At 43.6% G+C, this 21761-nt stretch overlaps 1 protein-coding gene and 1 long non-coding RNA gene across 3 annotated transcripts; both read left to right on the forward strand.

Moving 5' to 3' along the window:
- The first annotated feature begins 9412 nt into the window (after positions 1 to 9412).
- On the forward strand, positions 9413 to 10965 carry LOC4329172 (mitogen-activated protein kinase kinase kinase 18). The gene has a single exon (XM_015768917.3). It carries the CDS (start codon positions 9604 to 9606, stop codon positions 10948 to 10950), a length of 1347 nt encoding a protein of 448 aa, XP_015624403.1. The 5' UTR covers positions 9413 to 9603; the 3' UTR covers positions 10951 to 10965.
- An 8049-nt stretch (positions 10966 to 19014) lies between these two features.
- On the forward strand, positions 19015 to 21535 carry LOC9268370 (uncharacterized). Of its 2 annotated transcripts, none has more exons than XR_010739616.1 (3): positions 19015 to 19305; positions 20438 to 20569; positions 20761 to 21535. It is a non-coding gene; the product is annotated as an uncharacterized lncRNA (long non-coding RNA). The 2 variants fall into 2 exon arrangements; XR_010739617.1 differs by having other exon boundaries at positions 20663 to 20817.
- The last annotated feature ends 226 nt before the right edge of the window (positions 21536 to 21761 follow it).

A 21761-nucleotide genomic window follows, 5' to 3' on the forward strand; every position in this document is an offset into this window, starting at 1 on the left:
TCATCTCAACCGATCACAACCATTCTTTTTATCTACTTTCTCTTCTAAACCAATCATGCATTTCCTCCAATTATTTTCACCTATTTTCTTAATACTCATGCCAACCTTAAAAATACTTATATTTTAGTACGGAGGAAATATGATAAATAGTTTACTGAGAAAAAAATTTGAAGCTCGCTAATAGAGCATTTATCCTTAATAAGGTTGAGTTCGTTTCAATGTTTAAGCTCAAATTATGGTCACGCGAAACGAGATAAGTCATTAGCACATGATTGTCCGAGTGTTAATTATTACAAACTAAAAAAAGATTTATTTGATTTTATTAATGATATCGTTTAGTAAATATTTGCATAAAACATATCGTTTAACAGTTTGGATAGCATGCTTATATACAATGAGGAAGTAGTGGTCCCAAAAAGTTGTTTAGAATGAACCCTTAGAGAGACTACTTGCATGCATAGAGGGATAAAGGAAGCCCATATGAATTGCATGCGCATAGATCGATAGTTGATATTTTGGATATTTTATCACTACAATCACCTTTGATATTTGAGCAATAGTAATATTTTAGTCATATTTGTGCAAGCAATGGTAAAATTTTGCACCGTACAAGGTGTCCTTAGTTTTAGGCTATGGGAGAAAGCCGGTGATGGCAACGACAAGTCGCAGATCCAGTGGTGGCGATGATCTAGGGCAGAGATCTGGCGGAGACGACAGGTCCCATGGCACAAGCGTGGGTAGGCTTCTATGAGGCTCCGATGGTGGATCATTGTCCACTACGCTGACGAGGAGAGCTCGTCCATGGCAGCGATAGATGGAGTGGCGGCGGCGACCGCTCCTTCCTCTCGTCGACGGTGGAGGAAGGAGAGGGCGGCGCAGCTCGGCTCGGCTTGTTCGATGCGGTTCCAGATCTTGCCGAGCTAAGTCCTCCCTTTCCATCTCCACCTGCGACGAACCAACATGACGACCACTGACAGCATTATAACGATGACAAGCAGCACGGCGATGGTCGAAGACGATGCTATTTTATTTGCTTGTGTTGTTGTATGCATGTTGAAAATGGAGCGAAAAATTGATGTAGTGCTCTCTGGATGTGGATTTGATTATGGATCTAATGAGGATTTGAATTGATTTCAATTTGAATCTCTAGATGTGGATTTCAAAATAAAGCAACTTCTCTGGATATTGAATTTTTTTGGTAAAAAACCTTTTTGCTGGCAGTCGCCCATTTTCGCAGTCGGTCCTCTTAATAGCCCGCCTACGAAAATTAGCCAACTTATAAAAATTAACCTGCCTACGAAAATTTATTTTCGCAAGCGGACTATGTCTGTCAGCAACAATGTTTTGGAGAAGGCAAGATGAATGAAAGCTGCCACTTGTGCATTCGATGCACCATATTCACCACAACCGTATCCGTGGCGCTTGCCCGTTCACCCACCAGCTAAGCTCCCACTCCACGAGGTCCGCTGCCGTATCCTCCCCTGAGATCTGGCTTCACTGTCATGTTCTCCACGTGCCTCCTCATTCTCAAGCTCCACTGCCTCCTCCTTCAATAGCTTTGCACAAATGAGCTCAAGCTCTAGGTTCACCATGAGAGTGAGAGGCAACTTGGAGAGAGACGGGAGAGATGATAGGTGGCACTGCTAAAAAAACATTTTTACATGTGGTCAAAATTTATTTTTTATGCGGTTGGACCAACCATCTTCCCGGAGATGTCTACGAAAATAGCAATATTTTCATGCGGTGGCTCACCCGCACGTGAAGATCTGTGTTTTTCCTGTGCAGGTGCTTATATTGTCCACATAAAAAACAAAATATCACCAAAAAAAATAAAAATCCCAAAAATCGAAACCTAGTCCTGCTGCTCTCCACTCCTTAGCTACAGCCGACATATCCCATGCTCGCCGGCCATTTGAGCTTGCCGTCGCCCAAGCTTGCCGACGCTGTTGGATCCGACCAGGCTGGATCCGCCACCCTGCGCCCAGTGGCCATTGGGAGAGAAGAAGCCAAGGGAGTGAGGGAGGAGAGGTGGCGGGATCCGCGCGGTCGCAAGACGAGCCTGCCACTGCCTGAGCTCGCCGCAGTCACTGTCGCCACTCCTACCACCGGTGGGTCCACTGCCGCTAGATCTGACCAGGCCGTATCTGCCACCCTGCGTCCTCTGGTTGTTGGGAGAGAAGAAGCCGAGGGAGTGAGGGAGGAGAGGTGTTTGATCCAAGCGATCGGAGGCCAAGCCCGCCGTCACTCGCCATCGGTGGATCTATCCCAGCCAGACCTGTGACTGACAGATCCGCCTCTCCGTGACCTCCTGCCGTCGAGCCCACCACTACTTGTCCTCGCCGCCATCACCGTCACCCCCGCTCCCGCCGTCGCCGCCACCAGCCGAGCCCCCACCAGCTCGAGCAGCGGGAAAGGAGGGGAGAAGTTAGAGAGAGGGGGGGATGGGTGGGGAGAGAGATTGTGAAGAGATAAGTATGAGACTTGAAAAATTTTAAAGATGTTGGAGGGAAGACAGGAGGGAGGTCAGACTTGTAGGCAGGCCTGCGAAACTGCATTCTCGCATGCGGTCACTTAGGAGGTCCGGCTGGGAAAGTAAGTATATTTTTGCAAACGGTCCTCTTAAGCGGCTGCATGCAAAAATTCATTTTTTTGCATCCGAACGTTCAACTAACCCCCGAGTAAATGATTTTTGCAGATAAGAACAGTTATGGCCCGCCTGCAACCTAAAGGGGGTTTTGTCCAGAAAAATTAATTATGTAGTAGTGTGGGCACCACCATTTTTCCGACTAGACTACTATATGTAAGTTCCACATAGATCAAAATTACTCTAATTTATAGTAAGGGAGTAGATTAAACGGTTCTGAGAGTTAGAGAGGGTATAATATCCAGTATTATAGTTTAAGAGATGTTTTGTAAATAAACATGACAGTTGAAGAGGTCAAATGAACTTATCCTAAGCAAGAACATACTAATCCAAAACGAAAGAGAACAAAACAAACGGAAGCATGCCATTCCTTTAATGATAAATCTATAGTTTTCATCGTATTATCATGTAGTCACTCCTTCCTAAAATATACTCCAACTTAGTATTGGATTAGACATATCCTATAATATTATAAATTTTGAAATAGGATGTGTCTAATCTAGTACTAGGTTGCAGTATATTTTGTAATTGAGATAGTACTCCGTATTAATTAGCATTTATTTTTTTCCTTCAAAACACTTCACACCTTAATACTTTGTTTAGCCAGCAACCAAGCAAAAAAAAATCTTGCATTTTACTTGAGATCACTCCCTGGTCCCTGGTTCCTTGCCAGATGAAAGCTGAAAGCGGCTTCTCTCTCTATATATGGCACCTCCAAAAACGATCAATTTGTCCTTCAGTCCAGACATACGGATTTTGGATTTTTCGCAACACAAAACTCAGGTCCTCAAGTAAGAAAGCGATTGAGATGTTATTCTACCTTGATTATATATTTATGGCAATTTTTGCTACAGGATACTTCGACTTCGTGGTTTTAGCCGTAGGACACCGCCCGAACTCACTTTTGGGGAAAAACACTCCATAAACATGTTAATTTGCCAATGGACACCGTGCCGATTAGAATAATAATTTTTGGTTGAAGAGAAGAGAGAAATCGCGTAAAATGTCAAAAATGCCCTTGGGCCCACACGTCAGCTATCCAATCTCTCTTTTCTTCTCTCTCTATCTTCACTCCAACGCCGCCGTCCTACGCCGATGTAGAGGTCCGCCAAATGTTGAGACGGGCTTGTGCCAACGCAGGAGGATAGGGCGGCCACCATCATCGCCACCAGCCTTTGCTCCGCGTCGCCCTGCGGGTTAACCGACAGCTTCAGGGCAGACAAGAGAGAAGCCGCCACTATGTGGTTGCCATTAGCGATGGCAGCAGCTGCCTCAGAAAGAAGCTGCCGTGATGAAGCCGCTGAGATCGGTGGCGAGCTAGACGCTGACGACGAAGCCGTGGATGAAGAGGAGTTCGTCGGGGACCGCGCCAATAGCGCGGTGTTGTTCACGACGGTCAGCAGGGGAAGCGACGGTGACGATGCGGCGGTGACGGAGTTAAGCCTCTGGATCGTGTCACCCCAATCGGAGGTCATGAAACCCGAGCCGCAACCGCTCCCTGCCGCGTTCGCCCCGCCGTCCTCACCATCTCCTTCGCCGTGACGAGCACGAGCCCCGGCGAGCGACGCCGCCCCGTGCCGCTTCGCCACGTCCTTGCCGTCCTCTACCGCTCCCGCCACAAGCGTTGCTCGCCGCCGCCGCCTTCCACCTCCCTACCCCCTCCACTGCCGCTGAGGGAGGGATGGACGACGGCCTGTAGACGACGGGAGCATGGCGGCGTTGGAGTGAAGATAGAGAGAAGAGAAGAGAGATGTGATAGCTAACATGTGGGCCCAAGGGCATTTTTTTGACATTTCACGTGATTTCTTTCTCCTCTTCAACCAGAAATTATTATTCTAATCGGCGCGGTGTCCATTGGCAAATTACCATGTCTATGAAGTGTTTTCCCCCAAAAGTGAGTTCGGGCGGTGTCCTACGGCTAAAATCACAAAGTCGAAGTGTCCTGTAGCAAAATTTACCATTTATTTATTATACGCTAACAAAGTAAGAGAAACTATGACTGCCGCATGTAACACATGTATATAAATATGTAATTTCCAGCTGAAATACTTGCCGTGTGGATGCCAGGGATAACTGTTTCAGCTGCAGGATATATGTACGATGTCTTCTACAGTAAATTGAATAGCGATAGCAATGTCTCGACTACTAGATCTTAATCTGTTCTCTGAACAAACGCGAATCCGCTTGAGTGTGATATATATTGATGAGATCTGTCCCACCATTTTACTAATTAGTACATGATGCACGTGACTAATTCGTGTTATTTGACTTTAAAATAAACATATAGTTTAGGGCAAAGAAGCACACCACATTAATAAACAGATAGTATCTCGAATTATACATGATGCACCAGTGCTAACTACTGCGCAACTTGCATAGTTCTATATATGTCTCAAGAAATTGCAACCTCTAGTTGCATACCTGCTTGTTTTGCACTGCTAATTCAAATTGGTCATTTTCAGAATATTAATGGTTTATTTGGTTGTGTGCGTGAAGGCAGTTCGATCTGTACAAACCACATGCCGTATAGGACCATAACCAAATATTTGACCAGAAATGGTAGAACCGGTAAAGATTCTCTTAACTAGCTAGCTCAGCAGAAGGGAGGACCAGATTCGGACTTTCAGTCATCATGACAAGATGAAAAAGCAAAATGCTGATGTATGAGCTGATATTCTGGACGATTTCACGCATAATTCTAAAGAAAACAAAAGAAGAAAAGAGTAAAGAACAGGTTTAGCAGCAGCGTTCTATCCCCTTTTAGGTAAAAAATATCTGCTTTGATCTTCTGCTCAACTTCACAACCGATTTCGATCACATATTCACACATATGACAAAAAAAAAACATTTGTTAGCTTACCTACGCTGTAACTAAAAATGAACAGATCTGATGAACTCCTCACAAATCTCCACAAAAAGGGTGTGGTAGTTGGGGAAAAGGAAATTTGTTGGTGTCACATAGAACGTTTGACCGGATGTCGGAAGGGGTTTTCGGACACGAATAAAAAAACTAATTTCAGAACTCACCTGAAAACCGCGAGACGAATCTTTTGAGACTAATTAAGCCGTCATTAGCACATGTGGGTTATTGTAGCACTTGTGGCTAATCACGGACTAATTAGGATTAAAAGATTCGTCTCGCGATTTTTTCCATAACTGTGTAATTAATTTTTCTTTTTATCTATATTTAATGATTAATGCATGTGTCCAAAGATTTGATGTGATGTTTTTGAGAAAAAATTTTAGAGAACTAAACGGGCCCAAAGACCAGACACAAGCAGTGACACAACACTGCCACTTGGACCCAGCCGGCCTCTCGCCGTCGAACTCCCAACGCAGCAGCCGCTTCGGTGGCACCGAACCCAACGCTTCAGGCACAGATCTCCGCCACAACAGCAGCAGCAGCTACAAGTACTCCTACTACTGGTTAACTGGTCAGGTGAATGGTCAGAGCTGCAGCCGAATAACGACTCGACACTCGACAGAGCGGCAGCCGCACAGGGCATATTTTCTGCCAGTGTCAGTGCCAGTGGGCAGAAGCCGCCCACGTCGGCCGTCCTCTACTCCTCTTCCCTCCAATTAGCTGAGGCCACAGGAGAGGGAGGGGGAGGAAGCGGTTGCTGTCACGGCACAACTGTCTGTGTAGGAGAAAAATCGGTTGGTGTGGCCACCACCACCCTATCTACCGCCCTGCACTGCTGCATCTGGCATCTGCTACATTCATGCACGCCGGTCACTGTTGTGTTGAGCCGGTTGATGCGGAATTTTGGTCGTTAGGAGTAGCCTAACTAGTCTGCTCTTAAGTGTGGCCATCAGATTAGAGTATTGATCAGCGATCATGGTTACAGAAGTACAGAAGTACTAGTAGTGCTTTTCTCTTTAGATCCTTCGTCGTTTAATTTTTCCGTAAAAATTGAAAGGTGGAATTAAGACTGTATTACAAGAGTTTTAATTTGGTTAAAAATAGTACTCCTAGCAAACTCCTCCGAAATCTTTGCAGAGTTGTTAATTATATTTGAGACCTCGTCAATCCAACACAATATTTTCTTCTTTTTTTTTCGTTTTCTATTTTGCTGGAATTTATTGGACACTTTGTAATGAAATTCTTGTGTCCAAAGGGCTTATACGATCAAGTGGTCTAAATGGATAAATTAATTACTTAGAGACTATTTATGCTAAAGCAACAAAAATAATCGTTATCTACATCATAATTAGTCCAAACGGAATATACACTTTGTGGGTCTTTACTTGCACACCATACTTGCTTTTGTCTCCTGTATCTTGTTCTTCTGGATCCCATATCTTTTCTCTTCTGTGCCAAGGTGCCGGCAAAGGCATCCCCAAAACAAATAAAAAAATCATAGACATCACAACTAAACGTGCAGCTTGTCTTAAACAAATGCAGGTTAATAAGCCAAGAAGGGATTATGTTAGCCGCTAAATATCTCGTGGAAGATCACTCCCAAGGTGCTTCCCGTCGCAGAACAAGATCAATTATCTCACCACCTAATTAATTAACAACACATCTCAAGCCAATTGCGTCAAGAAATAAACATATATAAAAGACAAGCATGTGTCACACACGATCCAGGAAAGCAATTTAATTAGCAGTTAACGGTGTGATTAAAATCTGAACTCGTGATTAATAATCTGGTGGCTAGTTAATTAGCACCATCAATTTAATTCCATGTTGGCCTCGTTGATCTATGTGTGGTTATATAATAATTATTTTGCAAGGACGCAAGAAAATTTCAATCTGGTGCGCCTTGTGCTGGAGTAGCATTGCCACTAAAAACCAAATCTGCAAGCACAACGCTGATCTGCCCCAACTGTGTTGTTAGGTTAAGCTGTACCCATTCTAGGATTGATACGTACAATAAATGCAGATAGAGGGAGAGACTTCTTTGTTTATTGACAACCACATATGGGTGGAGGTAGACACATATTAGGTTTAGAGAAAAAAAATAAGCACGGGAAAAGAACTATGGATTATTATGGCCCTCTTTTTTTAGGCTTAGTCTGATTGGCCTAGACTTTTAAGTCAGCTTATTGGTTTATATGATTTATAAGCCGGTGGATTTAATGTCCTAAGTTTAGTAGTTGAGTCATACATCTACCTCACATAAGCCAAAAAAGCTTCTCCAATCTAGCTTTTGGCTTAATAGTGTTAGAGTGGCTTATGGCTTCAGAAAAGCCAAACGGAAAAGCTGCTTGTTTGTTTAGACTTAGACTTTTCGACTTATAAGTTGGCTTATAAGCCTAAACAAAGAGGGCCTATACTTATTTGTTATTAGTGGCAATGATATGTATTTCACATGGCACTATACATTAATTAGTAATTAGCTACTCCCTCCGTCCCACAATATAAAGGATTTTAAGTTTTGCTTGCAACGTTTGACCACTCGTCTTATTCAAATTTTTTTTGCAAATATAAAAAACGAAAAGTTGTGCTTAAAATACTGTGGATAATAAAATAAATCACAAAAAAATAAATAATAATTTTAAAAAAATTTGAATAAGACGAGTGGTCAGACGTTGCAAGCAAAAACTCAAAATCCTTTATATTATGGGACAGAGGGAGTACTACATCTCCTATATATTGTCTGTGCATTATATAAAAATATATATACTGGTTGAGAGACAACTAAATGTATAGTGATGTGCCACATTCCAAATGAGCCTTGATATCTTGGGAATTAGGCCCAAGTTCTCAATTGATCGTGCATCCACAAACTGTTTCTTCAAAATGATAGCTGACTTACTTTAATCAGACATCAAATGATTAATTACTAGTACATATGATACCAGAAATGAAATCTCTCTGTATATAAAGGGAGATGCTACCTCTGTTTTTTTTAATTTTGTAGCAGCAACAAAATTAAGTGTTAATATCAGCATCAGGAAACTGAAAGGAGGAAGATATAACTAACTACCTAGATTGCCTTCCCCTTAAAAAGAACATAATATAATCATGGCGATTCTTGGGTGCAAAGCTAAAGGTTACTTCTAGAGAGAAAGGATGGAGACTTGTCAAGCAATTGGGTGATGCTTAAACTATGGTGAGAGAGTTGTGTTCTTTTGCTTGTAGAGCGACACTAGTCCAAATAGCTAGGTCGCTGAAATCAATAGGAAAGGTCTGTCCGAGAGAAACTCCAGATTAAAGCTAGAGTGTGGCCATAATGAGTGGCACAACACAACTAACTACTTCAACTAACCTCTTCCATTTTGTACCCCTGATATATAACTTCACAAAATGAACCTATGTAGTATGAACTTATTAATACCACAGCAGATTTAGTTTAGGAATTCTGACATGTATCCAATACCCTCTACCCTATCCGTTCTCAACTATCTAAAATTCTTACTCATGTACTAGTACCCAACCCCACCAGAATACGCAACCCACCAATTAAAAACAAAAGGCATTTCCAGCCACATGAGCTTGGCAAAACCACAAGACAACATGGACAAGTGTCCCCTTCTAGCTACCATGATTAAAAAAGAAAAAAATAAGAGATAGAGAAAAATATTCCTCCTCAAGTCCTAATATTTTGTTAGGTAGCTCCCCCTCCCCTTCCAAAACTTGCGTCCACCACTCATGTGTGGCCAAGTGGAGAATCCCCCTGTGCCAGCTTGGACTCTCTCATCTCACCCCTTTCTTTGCCTTGTTGCTTTGGTTGGACAGCCTACACTTAACCACATTCCCTTGCCAAAGCATCACCTCCTTCCCACCCCTCCTATATATGCACAAACACACATATACTCCGCACAAACACACATATACTCCACATATCCAGCTGCAGTTGCCTCTTCTACGCTACCAACAACAACAACGACGACAACAACAACAAGAAAGCGCACAACAACAACAAGAAGAAGAGGAGGCAACAAGGAGGAGTTGAAGTGGAAGCTTTCAGCTCACCTCTGCTCCCATTCTTGCGCTTTCTCGGAGCGCAGGAATGGGCGCGATCGGGGAGTGGCGGAGGGGGCCGGTCATCGGCCGCGGCGCGACGGCGACGGTGTCGATCGCCACGGACCGCCGGACGGGCGGCGTGTTCGCGGTCAAGTCCGTGGACGTGGCGCGCGCCGGCGCGCTCCGGCGCGAGCAGGGCATGCTCTCTGCTCTGGCCTCGCCGTTCGTCGTGCCGTGCGTTGGATCCGGCGTGTCGGCGGCGGTGGACGGGAGCGGCGGGGCGTGCTACGATCTGTTCTTGGAGTATGCGCCCGGCGGATCGCTTGCCGATGAGATCAAGCGGTGCGGCGGCCGGTGCGAGGAGCCCCTGATTCGGTCGCGGGTGGGCGATGTCCTGCGCGGGCTGGCGTATGTCCACGCCGCCGGGATCGCGCACTGCGATGTCAAGGGCCGGAACGTGCTCGTCGGCGCCGACGGGCGCGCGATGCTCGCCGACTTCGGGTGCGCGCGCTGGATGGCGGCCGAGGACTGCAATGCCGGCGGCGTGACGATCAGGGGCACGCCGATGTTCCTGGCGCCGGAGGCCGCGCGCGGCGAGGCGCAGGGGACGGCCGCGGACATCTGGGCACTCGGGTGCACGGTCATCGAGATGGCCACCGGTGGCGCTCCGTGGCCGCGGTTTGCCGACCCCGTCGCCGCGCTCCACCACGTCGCGCACTCCGTCGACGTCCCGGAGTCCCCCGCGTGGTTCTCCGCCGAAGGGAAGGACTTCCTGGCGAGGTGTTTGATCAGAGACCCAGCCAAGCGGTGGACGGCGGAGCAGCTGCTCGAGCACCCGTTCGTCGCCTCCGCGGCATCCGATTCCACATCCAAGGCCGTGCAGATCGAGCAGCGCGTTTCCCCCAAGAGCATCCTCGACCAGTGCCTGTGGGAGTCCACCTCGACGGACTCCGACGCCACGGTGGCGCTCGCCCCCGCCGACCGTCTCCGCGCATTGTCCGCCGGCGCGTCCGTCGCGCCCGACTGGACCTGGAGCATGGACGACTGGATCGCCGTCTGCGGCGGCCGCGCCGACGACCACGACACCACGCCGTCGCCACAACCCGACACCACCACCAGCTTCTTCCGCGGCGATGAGGCTTCGTCAGACCTTGTCTTCCCCGGAGGCGGTGAGCTCGCGGCCGCCGCCGACGGCCCGCGCGGCCACGACGACGACGACGACGACGACGACCACGGCGTCTCGAGCTCACCCTGCAGCTGGCGCCGCAGTAACAGCGCGATTAGTGGCTGTAATAATCGCAATAATAATAGGTGCTGTAACTTTACACAGACAAAGCAATGGAGTATCAAGTTGGTTAAACCCTCCCCGCGTCCGAGCTGGCAGCCGATTTAATTACTTTCCCGCGTGCCGTTTCGACCGCCCGCGCCCACTTTTTCACCTTTTCGGCGGTGTCCTTTTCCGTCACGTGCCGGGCGTGAGACGTAATTAGGAGGCTACCACTACACCCTACTCCCTACTAGAACAGGTTACGGCCTCTGACAGGTGGGGCCCAAGGAAGCGTACTGCAAACACGAGTCGGTTTAGAAATTTTAATTAGGCGTGGTGTGGTACTACTATTAGTTGCGCCTAATCGTGTTGGTTTTGGTTGAATTTTGGCATGAGGTTTGCGAGGGGGAATTGGGGTTGGGTGACGTGCAACCACCTGGGCCAAGAAGTTTTTGGGTGCAGGTGAGACTGAGAGAGGCGCCGTTGCGGTTGCGGCCACTGTGCCATTGATGGCGAAAAGCAGCGAGATTACGGGAGTTGAACGGTCGATCGAGAGTCGCGTCGCGTCCGGGTCCGGCTAGCCAAGATGGTTGGTTCGTTGGTTGGTTGAGTCGTCGGCGTCCGTTGCTCGCTGAGACCCACACCGATTCGTCCATTGATAGTTTGCTACACTTGACATGTACCCTTGGTTGTACCTGAGCTGCTATAGGAACGGCAGATGCTTTTGGGCGAAAATGTTGGTACGGTTTTTTCTCCCTCTGCTTAGCGTTAGTGCTAGTGTTAGGATTGGGTGATGCAGTGGCCTTGCCTTACTATGCCATTATTTAGGAGGAACCAAGAGTCAAGTCGAGAGCAGGAAGCAAACTGGAGTAGCTAGCAGGGCCTAAAGTACGTGAAGGCTACGCAATCGATAGCTATATGTTCCCTAATTAAGGAAGGCCCAACAGCGATTATTGAGACAGTGCTCCATTTCTTTAAATATTACGTATAAGCTTTTAATTATTCCTATATAGTAGTATTTTTTTTACGCAGAAAGTGCACACAGCCACCCACACACACCCATCTAAGCAAACTATTAGGGTGCGTTCTGCAGCGGTGGGAGTTTCAAAGTTTTAGAGAGTTTAATGGTACAGTAAACTTTATCTCTAAATCATTTATAGCTAATCTAATACCCAATTCAATTCGTACAACGGTTACCTATAAATATGTACTACACCATTAATATCTAATTCCACATCTCATATACACATAACATTTTGGAATACGTATCACAATTGGCTATAAATCTGTAGCTCATTTCTCATCTCTCTCTTATCTTCTTCATATATGCTTATAGATGACTTATAGTCTGCTATTGTACTTGCTCTTATATATATACTTTCTTTTTTTTTGCAATTTTATTTTTAAGTGAATTTATTAGAGCTGCATATTTTTTATGGTAAATACACACATATATAAAAATGGTTCTACACTCCTCACTGTACATCAGCAACGATTCCAAATCAAAGCTGGTACAGGGTCCAACCACCGGACCTGTTTTGATTTTCATGGATAAAAAAATCATCTTAATCAGCAACACTATAATTTTGACAAATTTGATCTTATATTTGTAACATGTGAGATCATGCCTTTGGCGTTTAGGATTGTAAAATTTAATTTTCATTTTTCAAGATAAATGGAAAATTATCCTCTCTTGTGCATCATAACAAACCAATAATTACAAAACTTGCTTGAATATAACACACACAGTATCTATGTACTTTTAATAAAAGAAACTGTAACACAGTATATAAAATGAACAAATTAATGGTGATTAGTGAAACACACCATTACATTTTTGATGTGTTTCAATCAGGTTCGGAGCACCCAAATTTAGGTGCCAATGGAAACGTCCCCCTTACACATAAGTAGTACAGTAGCTGGAAGAAGAAGGGTGCCTACCCACAATTGGGCGACAGATTCAGCTCACGCACCTTAATTTGATGGACACACGCGTTCCAGGTGCGCGCACGGATTCGTCCGGTTAAAACACAAACATCACCGGAGGTCGGACGACGGACGGAGGTGCATGCACATGCGTGCATGAATGAGTTCACGCGGCTCGCGCGCGCGCGCGCGAGGCACTCTTGCTCTCGTTAATTTGGGCCAGTGTCACGCACCTACTTACGTGCCGCTAATCCGCACAACGTACGCATGCACACACACAAGGGCCAGAGGAAAACGTGCACGCGGCGTGAAAACGACCGGCGGAATCAAGCGAGAGGCTAGCGTCAAGCCTTCCGAATTCTGATCGATGGCGAGTCGCGTGCGTGCGGTGCGGCCGATCGACGGGCGATCGAGTCGAAATGGATGGATGGATGGATATGTTTGGTCGCAAGCACACTCCATGCCAACAAGTGCCGTACAAGCCTCCCTTCCCCCCTTCCCGAACTGCCGGTGATTGGCTGATTGGACCTTTTGGAGTTTGGACTCTCCACTCTCGCCGCGCACACACGATTAATGCGATGATGCGAGAATGATTATTGGTGGCACATATAGCCATCGCACCATCACGGGGTTGCTCTACAATCAAGCATAGCTTCCTCTAGGCTCTAGAGCGTCCTTACCACTGTTTTGTCTATCTATTTCCTCCATGAATAAATTTATCTTTCACCACCTTATTTGTTTTAAAATAACTTTATCTTTCAAGCAATTAGAGTTTGTAGAGTGAAAGACAAATTCATTAGAGCAAGTTTTATAGTGAATGATACTACTATCTTTAAATTTAGCCATATTATCTCTAGTGCACAAACTCCCAAATTTTCTTTTTTTTTTCATTTTCACACTAGAGATCGTATAGAGGTTGTTTCTTACATGAAAGGTGGGCCTATTCTCTCTTCCTCACTTCTCTCCTCCACCTCATCGTTTGCAAAAATAGCTAAAGATACCTTAAGTTTATTCTCGCCTACGAAAATCGATGTTCACAGGCGTGGTCTTAAGACGCATGCCTAAAAAATAACTTATAGGCGGACCTTTAAGACAACGCATGTGAAAATTGATTTTCACAGGCGAGACCTTGAGACGTCTGCCTGCACAAAGTTAGGCCTCATAAAATCCACCTCCGGCCGAGCTCCACCCGCTAAGTCCTCCTTCCCTTCACTCACTCACCTCACCCTCTACCCACCTCCCCTTCCCTTCACACCCTTACCCTCCACCATCCGGCTGGAGGAGGGAAGGGCCACAGTGGCGGCCGAGGCGGCGCAGCCCTCCCCTCCCTCCCTCCCTCCTAGATCCGACCGGAGGAGGGAAGGGTTGTGGAGGCGGCCACAACAAGCAGCGGCGGAGGCGGCGCTCCCCTTCCCTCTCTCCATGCTCCTAGATCTGGTCGGAGGAGGGGAGCGACGGTGGCGGTGGAGGCGCTCCCCTCTCATCCCTCCCTCCATCCCTCCCTCGTAGATCTAGTGGAGGACGGGAGCGATGGTGGTGGTGGCCACCGCATGCAGCGGTGGAGGTGGCACTCCCCTCCCTTCCTCCCAGATCCGACCGAAGGAGGGAGCGATGGTGATGGCGGCCACCGCAGGCGATGGCGGAGGCGACTCTCCCCTCTCTCTAATTAGTATATTGATGTGGTATTGTTCCTTACATATATTGATACTCTTCACCACGCCGATACTGATGAAGTTTTTGTTGATATTGATGTGACTCGTCATGCCGATACTGATGTGATTGCCCCCTGAGCTGAATTCCTCGATCGATTAATTCATCAATTCCTTTCTTGTTCAAATTCTACAATGTGTTCATCAAAACTTCAGGTTGATTGAACAAAGCATGCATGATGAATTGCCTTATTCACTGTATGTTGAAATGTTTCAACCATCAATATGGGGAATTGAGTCTTATGAATCAGACCCTGTTGCATCATGACAAAAGATTGAAGACAACACTTTTAAAAATCAGCCACAAATTGCTCCACCTGTTGCTTCTGTTCTTCTGTCAAATTCTCCATTCTAACCGGGATCTTGGAATCAACTTCTTCTTCAGACATGTTGGAATAAATTTTGTGTCCTACCAGGCGTGCCAATTTATGTTGACGTGAAATTTTGTTGTGACACATGAAGACCTGAGAGATTTTCTTAACTCTAGTGCATGTCCTGAAATATCGGGCGTGCCAGTTAGTTTGATCCTACAACTGACAAGATAGATAAATTGATGATTAAAAGAGCCGATCGGCCAATAAGCCGATGTAGCGATACTAACCGATGTCGATAGGATTTTGGACAATCCGCTATACATCCGATGTAGATTCTAACACTTAGATTAGGACAATGGAAGAACTTGAACAAATGATCTAATCGGCCGATGATAATATGATGAAGCAGATGTCCAATGAACCAATCAATCGGCCGATATTGACATAGAATATTTAAATGTAGACTTGGTTAAAGCATACAATGGCTGGAAGTCCGATTAAAAAAATTACTTATCGGCTAGCACTCCGATAAAATGTAGCACAAATCTATGAACTTAACAAGACTTAAATTATTAGTAGTAATATTGAAGATCGGACCTAACCGAGATAGTTGTAGATTATGTCTGATCAAATAAGCTAGATAAGTCGATAGATCTATGCTAACATGATGGATATAATAAATCTATTTAAAATAACATTATGATTATAGTGATGTATTGGCTAAGACAAAAGATCAAACTAAACCGAGACAGTCACAAGTAAATCGATGTGTCACAAAACACGATGCAATTAAAGGTAGAATTGAAATATCGGGTAGGCAAATATACCAATCGAACCAGTTCAATCCAAGAGATTGAAGCGATGCAGCCTTGAACAATGCCGATATAGCTGATACAATGGCTAGGGCCGGCGGAACTTAGGCCTTACCCCTTCACCGAAGATAGAAGCGATGCAACCCTGCGTCGGATGCCATGTTCCGTCAGTGATAAAAACCTCGAAAAAGAGGGTGACGATGCGCCGAGAGATGTATTGATCGAGAGATATTTTACAATGACCCTGGGTGTACACATTAATACCCATGGGTAGATACTAGTCTTTATTGGACAAGACACAGACTTTCCTAAAGATAAAGTAAAAGATATAAGTATTGATCTAATTCTAAACAATCTTTCCTAAAAATAAAAAACAAAACTACCTGACTCTGCTAATTTCGGTTAAGGAAATTAATCAATTGCAGGAAGCTTATCCAGAAGCGACCGAGTTCAAGAAAGAATCGTAAAGACTATGGCATGGCGGCATAAGTTTATCTATTAATTAGAAAAAAATTGTTAGTTTCCGTTTATCTTTAGGAAAGTGTGTTTAGTGTCCGATAAGGACTTTATGTTTTCCTTTTATCTTTAGGAAAATTTCTTTCTTGTCCAATAAGGACTAGTATCTACCCATGGGTATAAATATGTACACTAGGGGTCATTATAAACTATCTTCCGATCAATAAAATTACTCTCGATGCATCGCCACCCTCTTTCCCGAGGTTTTTACTTACACGACTGAACTTGGCACCTGATGCGGGGTTACATCGGCTTTCGATCTCCGGCGAAGGGGCAAGTCCTACGTTCCGCCAGCCGTAGCAATTGTATCGGCTACATTGGTGTTGTTCAAGGTTGCATCGCTTCGACCTCTTGGATCATTCTGGTTCGGTTGATATTTTTGCCTACCTATTTATCATATATCTTAGTTGATCTAGTTTAGCATCTTAATTTAATCATATCGGCTAAGATTCGTTTTAGAGTTTATGCTGGTATCAGCTAAATTATCTTGCTAGATTAGATTAACTAAGGTATCCACCACCCTGAAAATAGTCAAAGTCTTGATTGTTTAGACTTTATGCTTCTTTGCATACTTTTGTGATGCATCATTACTAGTCGTGCTTAGAATCATAAAGGCTAACCTGTCTTTGGTTATAATAAGAGTTTCATTCGGGTTTCAACCGATGAGTTATCTGGACGTTACATTGGCTTACAAGGATTGTATATAAGTTGGTTTTAGCCGATTGCAACAAAGGTTTCATTGAATATCGAATCTTGTGGATTTTATGACATCGGATCTCCAGCCAAAGTATGCTTTAACATTTGGATTAGTGTTTATTCTATTATATCATTATTAGCCGACTAGTTTCTAATGGATTATATTATTGTTTTATTATATTACCATCAGCCGATTGTCTTTGTATCGTTATCTACATGGAACATATAGCCAATTGCTCAAAACCCTATCGACATCGGCTAGTATCGACAATGGCTGGAACTATTCCATCGGCTTGTTAGCCGATCGGCTATTTGATCTATTGTTTACTTATCTTCTCAGTTGCAGGATCAAACTGACTGGCACGCCCGCATCTCATCAATATTTTGGACCTAAACTGGAGCTAAATAGAACTTCCGAGCCGTTGCTGTTATCGACTTAGTTCGCGCCAACATAGTTCTGGCACCATCGGCCGAGCGCGGATTTCCCGACAACAATACCATTGTAGCGACCCTCGTATTCCACTTCCAAGGTAGAATACCGGTCTACGGCTCATTCCTTAGTAAGAATTAACTTACCGAGAAATGAGCACACCAGAGTAGCATAGCAGAAACAATTGTAGCGAAACCCATTAAATAAAAACCATAGAAAATAGCTTTTATCAACATAATAACTAAATTTATCTCAACAACAATTTCCAACAATTTCCAATAATGATCTTTATCTTGACTTGATACTGACCATGCTTTACTTCATATACAACTCCCGAATTTTTCTCCTTGCTGTTCATCTTCCAAGAGAACCTTTTCGACGCCTAAAGAGTTAGCTCAAACATCTACAAAGGATAATATATATATGGGATGAGTACGAATGGTACTCAACAAGTCCAACTATAGCAATCCAACAAATACATGCCCATAATCCACTTGCATAATACATATATCTCCAAATCCCATAATCCAACAAGGAATTTTATGCATGTTCATAAAACAGTGTAGTAAAAGCTCATATTAAGTAATTATAAAATCTACTGCATATAAAGCACCACAGGTATTAGAACCTCCGATAGGTTCCTTTCCTGCCGCGTTCACGGTTTCTATCCGAAACAGGGAGTGACATATCACAATTCGTACACTCTGCAGAGGTGTGTCGCTGTACCCACAGATGCCTTAAACCTTTTAATGCCCACGCCCGTCGGCGCTTGAAGCACACTTCATGGTGTATGCCGGCAAGGCTAAGGTCACAAGCTTTTCATCAATCCCATTTGGCAATTATCTCTGCGGGTGATTCCCGCAACAACGGCGAATCATCGGATCCCACAACAACGGCGATCCACATCATCTAATCGGATTCCGCAACAACGGCAACCCTCATCGCTAGCCCACGCTCACGGGATTCGCGGAAGTCCTTAAGTCCGCAGGATAAAGCCATTAAGAAAGAACTACTAAGCCAGCCTGTCCCATTCCAGGTCATATGGTCGACACGATCGCTACGGCGCTTGAATGTTATATAACAGTTGTTGTTTAACCTTATGATGATAAATATATGCAACTGAACCCCCACCATCATGGCAAGTTCAGAATACATCTATAGTATGACCGACTGCTCCACCAGTCAATCCAATCCATCAGCATATTTATTTTAATCATAGAAATTATAATTTAATGCAATGTGATACATATAGATTGCAATTACAAAAATATAACAAGAGATGTTCAAAGATGTTGGACTTGCCTGAGATACCCACAATCGAAGAACGAATAAATCATTGAAGAACTCCAAGAAATCCAAGATAAATATCCAACTGTAAAAATATGACGAATTAAAACTAAAACCAAGAATGTAGATATTAGTATGATGCACATGATATGTCTAACCTTAATATCATAGCTGATCTACAACACTATAGGTTATTGACTCTCACCTCAAGACTCAACTAGATGAACCATATATATTTTTAAGTTAAATATAGTTAAATATATTTGTATGTTTTGATTCGGTAAAGATCTATGATTTATATAACAAAATTGGACTAAAGTATATAGTGTTAAAACAAACATCATTACACTTTTATTTTTAAGAGAGTAATTATTTAAATTGAAAGAAGTTTTACCTTATTTGAGAGAGATTTATATTCAATAATCAATAATAATTAAATTCAATAATACACCTATATACAGCCCACATGTAAAAGCCCACTACACCACCTTCTTCATCTTATCTCTTTTTCCTCGTTCTCCCCTTCTCTCCCTCACGGCTCACGCTCTCCCAGTGCCGCCGCTTCTTAGGCAGCGCCGGCGACGCCGCCGCTCTCCCTAGCGCCGGCTACCGCGCCCCACTCCGGCGACCCCTCAAGCAGATGTCCCGCAGCCGCGAATCGGTTTATTGGCTCCACGCTTCTCTGCCCCTAAGCTAACCCCAGCCACCAGTCTCCTGCTGCTGCTGCCGCCGTGGAGATGGCTGGTGGAAACACAGCGCAACTCCGGTGGCTGCATCCCTTTCCCCCATAGGTGAGCTACCTATTCCATCCTCCCATATCTGATTCCTATTGTGATGTACTAGTGTGGTGCCCTCTCTTGTATGGTGTTGTTATGTAAACTGTGATGTACTGGTGATGTTTGTGAACTTGTCCTAATGAATACTTAGGGTTGTATTTACTGGATCTAGGGTTCTTGAGAAATTGGCTTGCTAAGATGGATGATGCCTATATGTTCATGATGAATGAATGCTGACATGAATAGGCCTATGAATTGCATTACTGAAATTTAAATCACACTAACATCATTGGTCCTTATATATGCATACATGTTTAATTGACTGAATCTTCTGAAGTTAGTGACATACTAGCAGGATCAGATCTTTAACTAAAATCTTATTTAATGATGAAGCAATTTACATGGTTCCACACTTGGAATATCATGGGAAGGTCTGGACTATAACTAATTAAATTATCACCTATGAAACATTATCATGAATACAAATTGATGGCAATTTATTCCTCTATATGCTCTACTGCTACTGCCTCTTGTGTTCTGTTTATCATCTCCATATGCTGTAGTGATTAATAACCCAATTTATAAATTACTTTATTACAATGGTTGATGAGGACAGTAATTAAACTATTGGTAAACTAATTATATATATGCAACTTATCCAGATGCTATGTTCTAAATCTAAACAGTTGCTATAGACTATATACTATAGAAATCTATGGTTTTCTACTCATAATCTTATCACCCCAATTTGATTCTTTTTACTGGAACACACTACTCATCTTCTATATCTGTATATGCACATGTCAATGTTATGCCCTGTTTACATGACTAGAATCTGAAAGCTTATAAGTTCACATGCATGATTTGGTTCTTCTATACATGCTCTATTCCTAAATAATTTATGTCATGAACACCAGTTGATTTTATTCAAGAATTATAGCTACATACGCTTATTGTTACTATTCAGATTTCTTCTATGATAATTTATATATGTCAGGATTTAAAGACATGCATTTATCTTTAACTTTATCCCAAAATTTTGTTACTTTTATTCATTTAGTATTGCCAAGGTTTTTGTCAAGATGGATGGTATATATATATCTGCATGAAACTCTAGCTCTAACAAATGCTGTTAATATGTATGCAGGATCTACTCTCCTCCCCTATTTTAATTTTTTGGTTACCTCGGTTGATTCTACCGTGATTGAAAAATGTGTGGTTCAGCTCCTCCTCCAGAACTCCAAGTCTTCTCTTCTACTGCTGCTCTTCTGGATCTAAGGTGATTTTGCTAGAACTGAGCTTCTCCACCTTGAGCTTGACTGATTGTTTCCCCCCTCTTGAACTGAACCCCCATGCTCTACTTGGAACTCAGGTAATTCTCCTCCTTGGCTCTTGCTCTACTGGTAATATTTGACTGCTTCCTGACATCTTCCTTGATCTGCTTCTGGTGATTCTCTTCCTCCTCTTCAGACTGATCCTCTTGCTTGATTTTCGCTCCATCTTGCTTCTTGACCTGAGTTTCATCTCTTCCTAGAGCTGAAACCCTTCTTCATCCAAGAACTAAACAACCCTGCTTCTCCTTCAGATTTGGTTTTCCTCTCTCTGATTACTTGGCCATGGTTACTACTACTGTTGGTTCATGTATTGGTTTGAGCTGGACTTCAGTTGAGCTATTTCTCTCTGGGTGGAGCTAACACTTAAGCTAATTTTTCCTGGAGCTTGGTTCTATGGTTGTAACTACTACTGCCGCAGCTGCTGCTTGTTTTGGTTTGCACGACCAACCCGAGACTTGGGTTGGAAATGATTCACACAAATTATTTTATCAATGATAAATATTGTACTGGTGATTCACCTGCTTGCATGGCTATTCCCATCCTGTACTTGTGACACCTCAACATGGCTTGTTCGGTGGGATAACCTAAAGCTATTTGTTAATTTCCTTAATTAATGGAAAATTGGTAGAGTCTGAGGTGTTTGATACTTTTGCACTTGAATCCCTCAAGTCTGGTAAAATTGGAGGTTACCATTAGTTTAGGGACTGATTTGTAATTTGTTCTATAACGCAGGGTCCCTTTTTGAAATATTACTAATTACACGATATGTTCTCGGCTAATGTATTTGTACAATATATGAAATGCATACTGTATAATAAGATTTTAAATATATAACTATATCCATGTATGTATGGATGGTTGCAAAACTGTACTGGTCAATTGTGAATAAAGTGCTATAGCTTCCATGGTGATTTCTATTGTGCATAAGTGTTCCGCTCTTAGTGATGACTAATCCATGCTATAATTCAACCAAAACTAAATTATCCCGCTCCTCACCATGTTTAGTCTAACTAATAATAAATCAATGATTCATATTGATATGACTAAATGAATAAATGACAAAGAAACAACCGAGAAACCATTTAATATCCAAAATAGAACAAAAAATCAATATATTTATAGGTACTAGCCAACATC

Source organism: Oryza sativa, chromosome 2, assembly GCF_034140825.1.
Source record: "Oryza sativa Japonica Group chromosome 2, ASM3414082v1".
In the NCBI taxonomy this organism is placed as follows: domain Eukaryota; kingdom Viridiplantae; phylum Streptophyta; class Magnoliopsida; order Poales; family Poaceae; genus Oryza; species Oryza sativa.